The sequence below is a fragment of the Lepisosteus platostomus genome, chromosome 7 (assembly GCF_059453375.1).
Source record: "Lepisosteus platostomus isolate fLepPlt1 chromosome 7, fLepPlt1.hap1, whole genome shotgun sequence".
NCBI lineage: Eukaryota > Metazoa > Chordata > Actinopteri > Semionotiformes > Lepisosteidae > Lepisosteus > Lepisosteus platostomus.
The window spans coordinates 8574665-8589862 of NC_142617.1; the positions used below are offsets into that span (position 1 = coordinate 8574665).

General features: G+C 39.2%; 1 protein-coding gene across 3 annotated transcripts in view; it reads right to left on the reverse strand.

The window, feature by feature from the left end:
- gab2 (GRB2-associated binding protein 2) overlaps positions 1–15198 on the reverse strand; it is a 76360-nt gene that overhangs the window by 5732 nt on the left and 55430 nt on the right. For all 3 annotated transcript variants that reach the window (XM_088639063.1, XM_088639065.1, XM_088639064.1), the window contains exons 3-8: positions 8759–8996; positions 3255–3844; positions 1436–1533; positions 835–1111; positions 296–386; positions 67–160 (exon numbers count right to left, since the gene is read on the reverse strand). In XM_088639063.1, coding sequence (XP_088495189.1) covers positions 67–160; positions 296–386; positions 835–1111; positions 1436–1533; positions 3255–3844; positions 8759–8996 — 1388 coding nt within the window. The remainder of the gene's footprint in view (positions 1–66; positions 161–295; positions 387–834; positions 1112–1435; positions 1534–3254; positions 3845–8758; positions 8997–15198) is intronic.

The following is a 15198-nucleotide window of genomic DNA, read 5'->3' on the forward strand; positions in this document are numbered from 1 at the left end:
GGATCAATCTAAGATGGTTTTTCAATGCCCTCCATGCATTTCCTCCTGTGCCCAAGCTCATCTTACCATTGCAACGTAGTTTTCTTCACTTTCTGTCGAATCCGTGCTGGTGATGCTTTGTGTGGATATGGGTCGACAGTGCTGCGAGTTCATGACCGGCCTGCAAGAGAAAACACAACCTGCATTACTCTTCCATGACCCCCTCTCCTCTGGCAGCGAACCCTCTGAAGTCCTGTCCTTGGGACCAAGTCTCCTGGTTAGAACAGAAGTGGAGGAAATTAACAAGGATACCTACATGGGCCTAGTCCAAGACATGGTGACAGGGGACTTGAATGGGAGCTCGTCAATAATAGCATTGTTTCTCAAGTCCAGCGGTGTTGGCTTTGCTAAAAACACACACACACACAGAGAAACACCTATTAATGAAGAAGAGAATGAGCATGAAGAAAGAGAAAACCTACTTTTTAATTCTTTTCATGTTTATGGTTTTACAGCCCTTCTGCCAATATGACATAGCCAGCAATTCTATCTGATTTCTGTAGCGGATTAAGGAAGTTGATGAAAATAAATGTTCAAAGTACGTGTGAACACAGCTACTCGACGCAGTGGTTGTGGAATGAATGATGCCGTGGAGCACTAGAGAAAACTGCAATTATAAAACGACCGTGTGCTTCCAGTCTCGGCTAGGCAGCGAAAGAAGCTCACAGATGGAAGGGAAAGTGAGAGCAAACTTTGATTTTCAGATGTCAGCGTCGGTGACGGTCAGTGTGGACGATTATTACTTTTATTCGGCGAGTTTTTGACAGCGAGCAGTGGGTGTGGGGGAGCACTCACTCTTGCGGTCAGGTTTGAGGTTACGGTTGACAGGGGGAGGAGTGATGTCACTGAGCCGCCCCGGTCGGTGACACAGGGAGGCGGTGCTGCCTTTCCGGGCCGGCAGGGTAGCAGAGAAGCCTGGAAAGTCAAAGTGATGAGGCCCGGGGCTCATCTGGATGTAGACATTCTGGGAACTGTCAGCCAGAGAGGAGTTGAAGGGCGAAGAGGAGGAGCCCGGGTTCATTTGCACATAATTGTCCTCCGAGTCCCCACTGTCTGAACGAGCCTTTGTTCTCTGTAACACAACCAGGTGACCGGGTCTGATCATGGCGATCATAGCTTTTTTCCTGAACAAATGAACATTTTTAGTCATCTTTAGTAACCTGCTGTGCACTTATTCTTATTCCATTTTATCTACAAGGCAGTGATTATAGGGAGAGCTTAAAAACTGTGATTTAATAGCCATGCCATCCACACTTTTCATTTGTTTATATTCTCATTGTATAATCATCTGTATTATTTTGCATCTCTATAGAAAGTTGATAAAAACTCTAGGAATGTTAAAGCAAAAATCTTTGAACTCTAAGTAAGGCGCAGTGGAGAAGACCTCGAGACTCACCAGGTAAGAGCTGAAACCATCATTGACTGACTCCATAGACTGGCCGTTGTTGCCGAGGCTGGCCTGTTTATGATGGTCGTTTGTTTCAAAAGACGAGCCTTTTTCAGGAAAACAAATTGAAAAGAATAACTTAAGAGAATACGCTTCGCCACATCACATTGCGAAAGACCAGACTGTGCTGCAAATCTTTTTGTTTCACCTGTTGTAATTATGTATTGAGAGAAACATGCAAAGGAAAAAAAAAGTCAATAATATCTGATCAGAACTGATTTCTTTGTAAAGGCCTGAAGCCAGTAAACAAGGATCCAAAACACAGCCAGTGTGGACCTAGGAATAAACACTGATTTCTGTTGCAGTCAAGCTTTCAATAACATAATTAAACCCTTCATTGACCTAATAATTGCAAATGGACTGGTGTTCCGTCCAGGGTGTATCCCTCCTTCTGCCCATTGCTCGCCGGGTTAGGCTCCGGCTCCACCGCAGCTCCCTGTACTGGGTAAAGGAGTTTAGAAAGGGGGTGGATTGTTGGATAGGTGACTTAGCAACAGGACTAATTTGCAACTTTGAAATTGTTTTTGGTTCTAAAATGTGGAAGGGGTTCATAAGTAGTAAGGTTATAATGGAGCGATTTCTTTATTTGATTAGGTATTCAATCAACTGAAAAGATCAGCCCACCCACCCCTGAGTGAGTCCCAGGATCAAAAGTGGGAGCTACAGCTCAACGCTGTGGAGGCCTTCAATGGCCCCAAGACGAGTTCGACCCTTCAGGCAGCTTGGCTACCTGTAGTGTTTTAAGAACCATGGCCATTCCAGGGACTCCAAAACTAGAAGGCAGCCAGGACTGCTTTAATTATTAACAATATAAAATAAGACCAGTGCCATTAGTCACACAGACAATTTAAATACATACAATGAATAGCTAAAAAAAATAACTCCTGGCTGAAGGATTTTTTAAAGTGGTGCAATGAGTTAAATCTTTATTTAAATCGGTGGAACCAGTAGTCTATTCTGAACATATGATAAATGTTCTCGGAAAAATAAGAAACATTACACGTAATCCCTACACTGTATAAACTGGAATCAGGTGACATTTTAAAGCGCTTGCTTTTAACACGCTGCTACTTCTCATTTTGTTCTCTGGGAGCTAGGTCTGAGAATCTGTTATCAGAATGGCAGCTGTCAGATATAACAGCTGCTGTAACAGCTGATTTCCTGGGCTCTGGCTGAGACACTGGCCTGGCTGAAGTCTGGCCCCTTTGGCCCTGCCTGGATTAAGCATTGATCAAATCAGGAAGACTGCGTCTGGGAGCATGATGTTTGGCCTCTTTTACTGTTCATCGGCCTGGAACAAGTCACCCTGAAGCACTATGCATGGCTTGAATTTCATTAGCTTTCAAACACTGTACTGACCAGATTGCTTCTCTGTTTTTGATTAAGGGCAAACGTGTGTGAAGTCAAGATCGAAAAGGAAAGTAATTTGAAGTACATGAATTCAGTCGACGACAAGTGAAGATAAACCAAGCAAACTGACACTGATTCTGCCACATATTAAACAGGATTTATGAATAATCACTTTAAAGTTTATTCAGATTAGTAGGAATAATCAGTATTATTAAGAAATTACAGCTTGTGTGTAAGTAGTAAAACATTTTCAACGTGTCTAGTAGATATGAATTGTTACACAGAGTGATAACTAATCTAGTCAGGAATGACCTGTCAAAATGACTAGGATCACAGTCCAAAGCTTTATATTTATAAGAGAAACTGCTGTGCTGAAGCCCTGCTTTAGAGAAGAGGATGGGAAGATTAGGTACTGTACCTCTGTGTAATCTGATGTTCTCCACCGCTGGTAGGGTGTTTCTCCTAGGGATGGCAGACACAGAGGCCGCCTCTCCATTGGGAGCTCCCATTGACTTTGGGCTTCCCCACTTGACCTCTGAGCTGTGGCCTGGCTTGGGGGGCCGAGGAGGAGGTAGGCCAGGGGACTCTGAGCCTGCCGGCGCCAGGGCATTGTGGTTCTTGTCGAAGGTCCGCGGGACGTGGTAGAAGGAGCTGGCGGACACGTGGAAGTCACAGTTGTCAGGTGAGCGGTCACTGCGGGGGCCAGCTGGGGCGTTGTTGGGAGTCTTGAAGGTGTACACCTCGTCGGCTTCCAGCTCCAGTTCTGGCAGACTGGAACACACATGCCCCTCCGAACCATAACTCCTAGGCAGGTCATAGGAGCTGTCCCGTGGGGAGTCTCCAAGTGAAGACTGTTGCTGCTTGCCAGGCTTGGGTAAGCTGTAGAAGGTATGGAGCTGGGCACCCATTCCATTAAGGCAGTGGGAGAACCCATGAGAAATTTTCTGAACTGCTGAATCACTGCCCACTAGAAGATTGCCCCTGGTGGCCTGGGAGAAACTGGCACTCCTGAGAACACAGACAATCCTTGCTGTTATTGCTGAAATAAGGTGACACGTGGAAAACTACCACAGTCAGACTATGTAAACAAAGCAGGGGATGTTTGTGATCAAGTTTGTATAGAGAAATATAGCGACTTGCCACGCCAATTTCACATTGTTTTTACAGATGAACTTACACTCACATGTAATCATTCCTGCTATATTAATTGACAGCACTGGTTTCTCTGGCCGTAGTTCTCCCACAAGCGAGTCCCGAGAAAACGGAACAGTTTGCATTCTAAGCAGGTCACTGTCATCTTATCTTGGAAAAGTAGCTCTGTCTATTCACCCTCGGCTGGGCATTCTGAGTCCCTTACAAAAGATTCACACGTTCTCCGATTCATTGTGTGGTTGATCATGAGTTACTCTCATGGCTGATCCCTGAATTTCAGCTATAAAAGAAAAAATATGAAGTAGAAGAAAGGAAACCTGCCTTTTGTAGCACATACAGTTCATGTCATATAGACCTTTGGGGACTATATGTAATGTACTGTATGTGACATGTACTAACAATGTGAACAAGAATACAATGTTGCCTACACTTTAGATTTCTCTGCTCCCAACAGGATTCCTCCTCACTTTATATGCTCCCAATAAAATATATAAAATAAAATGAATAAAAAGAAGTATTGTGCCTGATATTTGCTTCATATGATTCAAGCATGCTCTCTAAATGATATAACAAGAGTGTTTTTTCTTTGAATCCATTTTTTTCTGTTAGTTCATCAGATTAAATTGATTGGTTTTCCTATGGGGGCTATATTTTGTATGCCTTAAAGGTTTAATTCAGGATGTGGGCAAGTTTAAGACCACACCTAATCAAAATGAATTTTCTATTAAACAAAGTCTTACACTGAGAAATAATTAAAAATCATAAGCACTTTAGTTACTTAAGCAATCATAAGATACTTCAGGCATAATGAAAAAATGCCAAAGTTACTTGTGTGTTTACTGTAGGTTTAGTTTATAATACAGGATTATCCTTCTAGCTGTATAAACCAGAGGGCTTAAGTTGTCTGTCTAGCACATATTTGCACAAAAAAGAAAACCTCACAAAAAACACCAAAATGAACTCTCAGCCACAGACACAAAAATGTTAAGTTTGTCCTTAAATTATCATGATAATTCATTATAAACTATGCAACTTTTGACATCAGTAAAACTTGTTTACAAATCTTTCTCTCTAGCTATTTGAATGTATCGTTTATAGTGCTTTACCAGGACAATTTGCTGCATTCTTTTTTTTCCATCTGTGAATGTATTACATGTGAGCTATTGTATAGCACATTGAGTTTTATGAAAACACTTCAAAAACATATTATTAATACAAGGGAGAAGCATAGCAGTGGAGAAATAACTGCAAAAAATATACTATGCATTAATAAAGAGGAGAGAAGATGACATATATACATTATAAGGTTTTTAAAACCTTTTTTGTTCAGAACATTTGTTCAGAAAACAGAAGAATCCATCATTAGACCACACCTATCCTCTGTAAAGAAGTGTTACTACATCAAAATACCACAAGGTGACAGCAGACACAGTCTTAATACTGAGGACTGAAAATGCATTGAAAATACTATATGACATGTACTGTATGTGCTACAAAATATCTAACAATTTGAATGGAAATAAAATGTTGCCTACACTTTAGATGTAGCTCGCAGCAGGATTTCTCCCCACTTTCCATGCTACCACTAAAATGCCTAAAATACAATAAATAAAACAAACTACTGTGAAACTATTTGCTTCTTTAGAAGCACGCTCTCTAAATGATATGACCTGGTGTTGCCTTTATAGAACAGTTCTTTTGACATCAAACACACACTGCCTGTCCAAATCTGCCGTTTAGATTTATCTTCTAACAAATTAACTATTTTGTTTTAAGTTACCAAGGCTACCACTAAAACTTTACCAACAGCCATGCAACTAAGCAATAAAACATAGGCTAAGCATTAGTTAACTCAGAAAGAGGAAAGCTTACCTCCCTTTCCCACACCAACCACATTCTGGCTGATGTCCAGGGAGACAAGACTTTTTTTTTCTCATTTGTGTTTTGTTCTATTTTTATTTCTTGTCCTTTAATGCTAAGTACACTAAACCCACATGAACTGAACTTAGCAGATGTATAACTCACATACATTCTGAAGTGTAATTTCTTTTGATTTATAGGGTGCTGTTTCAAAAACCTACTTTACAAACCTTTACTGTCACACAAGGATTTTACACTTCATACTAGTGGGCTCGTTCCCATATATGAAATAGTGTTTAACCAAAAGCATTTTCCACTTTTAAATGTTTGCTTAAGAAATTGCTCCTTGACATTAACAAAATGAGGCATTAGATCACACAAAAATATTTTATGACTGGAGTTCAGCATATTATTAATATTCCTTAGTGATGTTATGCTTTGACATCACAGCAGTATTTATATTTTAATAATGTAAATGGTGTCATAAGTGACAATCACTTTAAAATCATTTGCAAATATTTAAGAAAACCAAATCAGCTCTTTATTTGTGGACAAGGGCTTTATCCCAATTTGGCAAAGTTTAAACTATCAACTCGCACTCCAGTCGAAGGGTGATGAGTTGTCAAAAAAGCTGTAAGAAAACAATGACTAACCAGAACAGAGTCTGTATTTCTCTGTATTTTCCCATTCATTTGTGGATAGACCAGACTGATTTACCAGCACAATGAAATATGTCTGCTAGGGTCTTGCTACTAATGAGCAACACATTACGGTACAACAGGAAAAAAACTATCAGGGACTCTTGGGTTTGTGTTTTAATCCTTTTATGGCCTTCGCAAGGTTTAATGCTTGTTTTATATTTCTCAATGTTTATTTTATATGTTTCTATGTCTTAACATTATACCACACTTTGGAATATTATTATGGAAGACACGATACACAATTCCACTCAGGACTGATATCCTGACACCAGCAATACAAGCTATAATATGCTCTTTTTCTACTGACACTTCCATGTAACTCTTACACGCAAATTGGCAGTGTGCATCAGATCCTTTTGGATTTAAGACAATGACAGATAATAAGAAAACAAGTTAAAAACAAACAGGATAAGTGTCTTAAACAATTTTTAAAGAGATTTTGAGCTACGTTACGCTATGTTAAAACCATCATTGCCACAGATGTGAATAAAAACTTACACATACCCCTTCTAATTATTGTGAAGGATTTCTGTCTTTTTAATAAGCTATCTTTATAATATCTATCTTCGTAATATTTTTAATGGTGACTTTTATTTAGTATAGTATAATAGTCACCTTTTATACTGTACATATATATCACAAAAAATATGAGGCTTATAATGACGGGCACCATAAAATGCAACAAATGAATACCGGAAACAATAGCATTAGTTGCATTTGAACATTTCTAGGTGAACGTATTTTTATTTGTTAGTTTCTTTTCTCATTTACATTCATTCATAAGAAGGAAGTTAACAACTAAGATTCTCTAACATTGAGAAACGGAAAAAAATAGACTGTCTTCCACTAAGATATATTCCAACATACCTACTGTATAAATCTAGGTCTAAATTCTGGGGAGAACCCATTTCCACATTTTAAATGTGGGGCCTTGAAGGAGGAAATTATAGGAACACCAATTATAGGAAGTGAGACTTTGGAGTTCTTTTTAACAACCTCATCCTTCATTACAAATCATTTTAGACTTTTAATGTGATTTAAGCTTTCTCACAAAAGATTTGCAATTCGTCACTACAATAGGCAGTACCTAATGACTTTAATTAAACAACAAAATTCTTTAAAGAGAGAAAGAGCATGTTGCCCTCTTGCCCTATAGCTGCTGAACTATGAGATACAGAACTATTTTTGAATTGCTGTGCGGGTTTTTCTATCCCATGTATACAGAAACAAAATACAGAATCCTTTGCATGAACTGTATGCCCTTCACCTTGGTATTTTCCCAGGCGAGTTAAAGGTTAATCTTTTAAAGTCAATAACACAGGCATGCTTTTCTGTGATTCGCACAGTGTTGAAAAACTCACAATACAGCGTGTACAAGCAATCTGCCCTTTAGCAAAAGAACAGCGAAGCTTAATGAAATGTGAACAGAATATAGTCAGTGGCAGGGAGACCAGACCTTATTCCTATACTCAAAATATCTTTTGTAAGAAACACTGTAAGTCGACGTAGAAAATATGAACTATCGGCCTTCCAACAAAAAAAATGTGACTGTAATAGGGTTATAGGGTCTCACATTAAGACAAAAAACATGGTAACACTTCATTGTGTTTTTTGGTGGCTGTGATGATTTGCTTTAGGACTTCTTTCCAGTACTTTTTATAATTTTGAATCTTCTTGCTGATGAAAGACCCTGCAACAAACTATTCTTGAAGTACCGTTACCTCTAGGACTGAAAAAGTATAAAGGGATATAGTATTCTGGGAAGCACTGAAAGCTGAAGCACAAAAGTCCTCTAATTCCCATACTGCAGGTACAGATAACTATAAATGAGACATCAAGCACACTGGGATACCTATAATTAATCACTCTTTCAAACTTGTGACAATGATTTCTAATAAATTCTGACAAACACACACATAGCATGACTACCCACATCCCCTACTACGCCTTACCAGGTTACCTTCAGTATTTCCAAAAATAAAAGTAACAAGAAGAAAATACATTTTGTGTATTTACTGCACTGTGAACTGGTCATACTCAAAAGAACATTCATAAGGTATTCACATTCAGAATTCTTTAGGAAGTTATGTTTATTTAAAGCCCTAGTTTTTTTGTGACATCTGATGGGGGCGTTAGATATCAAAATTGCCATTTAATATTACTGGCATGGCTTGAGAGCTGTGCTTGGATGGCCTGGATCTCTTCTCACCTGGCACCCTCGTTGGACTTGCTCATACACTGGTGGAGAAACAGGTAGTCCTGGGGGGCACTGGTGGACAGGGTGTTGTGGGAGTGACGCTCGGGCACGTCAAAGGTGAAGAGCACCGGCTGGCTGGAGTGGGACGGGGCAGAAGATTTGCGCTGTCCAATCAGCGGTGCAATAGAGCCACTCAGGTCAGCAGGCATGGAGCGGGGAGTGTGACTTGTTGTCATGGATCTTCCAGAATCTGCAACAGAAAGGCACATAAAAAAAAAAACAACCAAACTGAAAATATGATCTTGCTACTAAGAGGCAATCAATCACTCCCAAACAATGGCATTTTCAAATGTCATTCTTAACTACTGTGTTATTAAATTCACTTTTACGTCACTTTCTTTTTCCCCGAGTCAAACGCTACAGTTATTGCATCGTAAGGAGAAATGCCAACAAGTAACAAACCTTTTCCATGTAAAATGTCAAATGAAGGTCTTTCCAAATATCATTCCTCAAGACTCTGGGACTAAAACTAAAATTACCCACTGATATGAAATACAGCCAATATGTTTAGTCAGTGAAGGAAGTTCTTAACAGTTTATCAAACAGCATCCTACTAAACTTCATAAATAAAAATTAAAAATAGATTGGAATACCTATTGTAAATACTGTATTGTATTTTCTGCCATTACTACAGAGTATTACAGTACCAAAGTCGATATAATCCAATTGATTTCAGTAATTTCCCACCAGGATCAATGGAGTCAAAGGGCAGGGAAATTCAATTCAGGATTTTAGAATGCGGGTTCCAATCTGACTTCATTCAATATCTTTCAAATTGACCTCTTAACTCAATCAATGGAGACAAGACAAGACATTTTTTCAGTTCCAGATGAGCGCTAGATGTCTAAGGACATAAGGCTTGTGTGATATTATCAAAACCTAGTAACATTCAGCTTAGCCTAATTAAATATCCCTGTCTGTCTTTTTAAGTTAGTACAGTATTTCAGCACATAAAGAAACTCGCCAAAATTTTTACATTTTTGTACATCTCTGTTTAGTGTCTTGAATGTACTGTAATGGCTCAACATTCAAGATAACATCTTCACACAAGTAGATGCCAAAGACAAATGAGCACTGTTTTCTTTTTTTATCACTGCTGATTCATGTATTGTGGGTCTATACATCATAGATAGAAACAATTGAGAATACAACACTGGGAGTTAAAAATTCTACTCCCTAAGAGGTTGGGTGGGATAACACAGTTCCACAGAAAAACTCAACATCATCATGGTGAACACTGTGTGGGTGAGTGGAAAGTTGGAATTGCTTTAATGCAGTCATATTCACAGTCCCAAACAACAAAAAAATAATCGCTACTTTCTTAATAAAGAGGTGCCTGCAAAATCCAACATTTCAACATCCAAACCTGCAGGGAGGTAACTGCAAAAAACAGATCTGTAGTGCTCCAAAAATAATAGAGATCACGTAAGAGCATCAAGACTCAAAGGCTACATAAACTGGCTTTAAGAACATCAGGCCATATGTTTGTGACAAGCCATGCTAAAGCATTAATAATATTGTTAGAACTGAGCACTTGAATCTTTGTGAAATAGCTTTGCTAAGTAGAATGTTTTGTACATATAGGTCATTGCTAAGGTCAGAAAGCAGCAGTCTTGATTTGCAAAGCACAAAAAGGACGATCATGACAAGATGATCGAGGCCCTAGGAAGGATGACAAATTAGGTTAGGGCTCGCCTGAGGCAGAGGGGCCTGTACTGGGATTAGACTTTATACCCCATGGACATGAGAGAGTGAATGGATCTGCAGCAGCAGTGGTTTCATGTCAGGGGGACATTGTTTAGTGAGAAAAGCTCTTTGATCTCGGCTAAATTATTCTATTGTTATCTTTGTCTGCTGCTCTCAAGGCTAAAGCTACACTCTCTGCAGAAGGCCTGTAAAAGCCCTAAACTCCCTAGGCGAGCCCAATCCAATGACAGACGTATTGATTTAGAAAAAAAAACTCGCCATGATGCTCCTCTTGTTCTGACCAGAGCACTGGAGAAGCATTAGCTTCTTCTGCTGAAACTGATCTGCTTCATTAGGCCTGAGATTGCATTCTCTTGTGGTCGAAGAACACACCTCCACGAGGCTAGGGAGATCTCTACATCATTATGATAAGCTTTAACAACGAAGTAGTGGGTGGGGGAGGGGTTGCAGGCATGGAATACTTTCAGTTAATGGACTCATCTTTCCAGTCCCATCATCAAACGGCATTACAGTAGAGCAGAGTAAAAGAGAGCAGTGGCTCGCGGTAGCTATCATGTCTCGTCACTGACGCTAATGGGATAAAAGATCAATCTCGTGATGGTGAAGCAATTTATACAGTGCTAGAGAGCCAAAATGCTTTTTGCTGGAAGAAAAATGCCGTGATGTACTCCAGCGTCTGTTGTTATTATGAATTCTTTCTGGAGATGAGCACCACAAAAGCACGTTTTAAACTACCACAGCGAAAATGCTTACAGTATCCGTTTATCTTATGTTCAGCTTATCAGTGTTCTTTAGTAACACCGTGTTTACCTGCCTGTTCATTTTGTGTATTTTGTGCTGTGTAATAGGGTTGTTTTAATCTAGGAAACATTTTAACGATCGGCTCATTTACCTGTGAAGTGTTACACAATTATAGGGGTTAATTCCTCACCTTCTCACCCTGACTACACTCTCTCAAAAGTTGAAAATGTTTTAAAATAAGACAAAAACATGCTGCAGTTATGCAAACACATACGGTAATTTCCTTAACAGTTATGTAAAAGAAAGTCTCACTAACACATAAAACCTGTGCTAATTGCATTGATGCTTTGGTGGTTCAATGCATTATAGGCTAGCCTAGGGCATTAGTAACAGACATCTTCCACAGCTTTCCCATTAGGAAAAAAAAGCCTGAGTGCTAACTTAAAGTGTGTTTTTTTTATTACTGGCTACTAACAGGCAGACATCTTTTCCCAATGGTTTTCAAGTACTAAATAGTGTCCCCATTGGTATATAAGAATCAATGTGTGTCCTGCCTATGTCCTTTGGAGGGTATTTTAGGTGAATAGTATAAACATGAATGATGTTGTGATACTGTCCTTGGTACTTCTTGAATTACTGTACTAGGCATTTCATACAGTAGTATAGGAATTTCAAATCTTATTGATATCTTCTATCTTGTTGTTTTGCAAGCCTTGCTGAGGATGTTAAAAGCACAAAGGAATCTGATGGGGAAAGCCACACAGATCAAAACATCCCTAATGATAACTACAGGAATGGGCTGTATTCATACTCCCTGTTCAAGAACTTCAAAAGATATTTGGAATCTTTCTTTTTTCATTCCAAGTTAACAAAAATGATAGTGGTGTGCTTTCTCAAGTCTCTTCTTTATGGTTCTCTGGATAGTATGTGACACAAAAACAATCCAAGGTGGAGCGGACAAAGTTTTGAAGTCTGAAGACACGCATGCAGTAAGCACAGTAACAAAAAATATCAATGGCAACAAACTGAAAATAAGCTCTTAACCAGCTGTAATGGCCCAAGGGTGCTGAAGTCATTGCTAAATATTTAAGAGGCCAATTTCTTTTTTTTTTCTGTTTGAAGAAAAAGCTGAAGTTTCTTGGAAATTCTGGAACGATTCCCGCCACAGTCATCTTTTCTGCACCTGATGGCCAAACTAACAGCTGCAAAACACTTCAGCTCCTTCAAAGGTTTGCATATAAAAAGATCACCGACCATAAAAAAGCAGAACTGTAGCAAGTTAAAAAATCTCTGTCCTTCACTTAACGTCATCTGTGCATATGAATGCCAAGATCAAGGCTGAGGCAGGAGGCTAGCCACCAGCAGCTAGAAGTTAGAGAACAAAGGACTGGATTGAAGTGATTTGCTTGTGTGGGTCTTTATTAATAACACTGTGAGCTATCCTTCAATGGAACCATGTTTAACTCCTCTGCTCAGACATGTGGGCTAATGAGTCATTTTGACACTCGTGCCAGTACTGTTCCCATCCAATGAACCACAAGCCATCTGGAAGGGCTACAGCATGTCCGGTAGCCAAGCTACTGGTGATAGTACCTTGAAGACAAAATTACCTCTACTGTGTGCCATATTGGTATCCAGAAAGTCTGTCCAATGTCAGGGTTGCAGCCAGATTTCAAGGTGGCCGAGGGATGTTGAATTAAAATCTTCAGCCTTCTGTCACAGGGGATTTATAATTTGTCTGTAACGCTCATTTAGTTGGGTTCCATTTCTTTCAATATACACAACGTACATTATAAAAGAAAAATAGCAACATGCTCTAGTTGGCTACACTCCTATTAAAAGAGAGTAACAGCATACTTGAAACACATTTCCTGACAAGAATCACAAAACCATACTGACAAATACGGAATGTGACTTACAGTTTAAAATTTAGAAAGAGTGGAGTTTAAATCAAGAGATCTTACATTAAAATTATACCATGTTCTAATAATACTGTGAAACATTTTGGTCATTACATTACAAAAACATATAGCTGCACTGAAGAGGTACAGGGAAGAGTGACCAGATGCATTCCTGAGCTCAAAGGTGTGTCCTACATGTACACTGACAGGTTAAAAGAAGTGAACCTTTTAATCCTGAATAAGAATTTTGAACACAATGCACATGTCAAAGGACTAAGATTCAGCAGCGATTTGAATCATTGCAAAGTCCTAATAAGAATATGCTTAAAAATAATGGTTGACAGTACAGGATTCACATTTAGCTTTTTTCTTAGTTGTCCAGTCAGCTCCACCCCAATATTCAGCTACATAACCTTACACAGTTCAAACTTGATCAAGGGAAAAAAAATATGAATAACTATACAACACATTATTTTGGAAAAAGGACAGTACAGTGAACCTAAAATGTTTTTATTTTTCAGCTCCAACACCAGCTGTTTCCAGACAAATAAAAAGGCTCCATCATTAGAATTCTAGTCAAACTACATGAGAATGAAACTGTAAATGAAAACATTAATGCCTCCACTATACCAAAAATTCCTACTCAAACCTTGTAGACCTTGGGATCTAGGTGATATTAAATAAAAACTCAGATAAAAGGCTCAGACACCTGAAAAACTGTTCAGTGAGCTACAGTATTTCCATCCCTATCTAGCGACACCTATGTTTACCTTCCTGCAGAGACGTCTTGCACTAATAATGCCCATCTCCTACTTTGTGGGTCTTGCATATGGCTCTAAAAATCATTTTGAAATACGAGCTTCATTAAAAGACATGATAACTCAGCCCCTCCCCTGCTGGTGCCCACTGCAAGCCCCCCCCTCCCTTGCCTGATCCCTAGATGAGAAGGAGGAGCTCAGAAAATGGAGCAACAGCAGCTGGGATTGGCAGACTGACCTCAAAGCATTACACCGTCTCGGTTATTTTAACAAAAAAAATCAATGCCTGTGAAGGGCAAATCGGAAAAAAAAAAAAAAAACCAACCCCATGCAAGCGGTAAAACACCCATCCCTGTCAGCGCCAAGCTGGCCTGTTCTGGTGCCCTTGGCTAACCTTGTGGAGCGTCCCAGGAGCTTGCTGCCAGCCCATAGTGCTGCTAACTGATGGAGAAAATCACAGCACCAATACAGGGCAGCTACAGCCGCCCCTCATGCACCAACCTGAGAGGGGGAGACACATGGAAAGAGAGCTGGATAACCACAGGCTGCAAGGAGGAGCAGAACTGGGCTGTGTGGAAAGCTTTTCTGTACCGAACATTATTTAGGCTATCCTGGTGCTTTTATTTAGACTATGTTCATAAAAATGCGGCGCATTGTAAACGGTCTGATTTTAAACAGCATTGGAAGCATTCCTCCTGCAGCTCTTATCTACGATTTCAGAAACATGATTCAAGTTCGCTGTTGTGGGTAGTTTTTTTTCCCCTCAAGGTAACTAACCTCCCTCCCACAACATGTGTTTTTTCAGGTGAATAAATTGTTCTGGTACAGATTTAATATTAAAAATAGATAAATTATCTACCTTTGATACTTTGATACAGTTTTTCTGCATGTGTTTCTGCACAGCAGTGGTAAGATATCCTTCCGCCCTGTTCCTCTTTCCTTTTCTATAAAAAAAACCTGAACTATAGACTATCGACTTGAGAAAAACAGGGATCTTACTAAGTGATCCTAGAGGCCTGTAAACATTGTCTGACTGTTACAAATCCTTTCTTTCTAAACAGGTTTTCAGAAATGTATGGTATTAAAATCCCTTAAATTAATTAAATTCAGGTAAAAACGTGTCTTTTATTCTCTGGGGCAACTTAAATAATTGTATTTATTTGAGCAATAAAAAGGCCAAACAGAACAAATATTTTTACAACACAAAAGTTTCATTACTGTTTGCAGATGTTAACAGCACAGTAAGTATTAGAGCTCTGCCTTCTAAAGTTCTAAACAATGGATA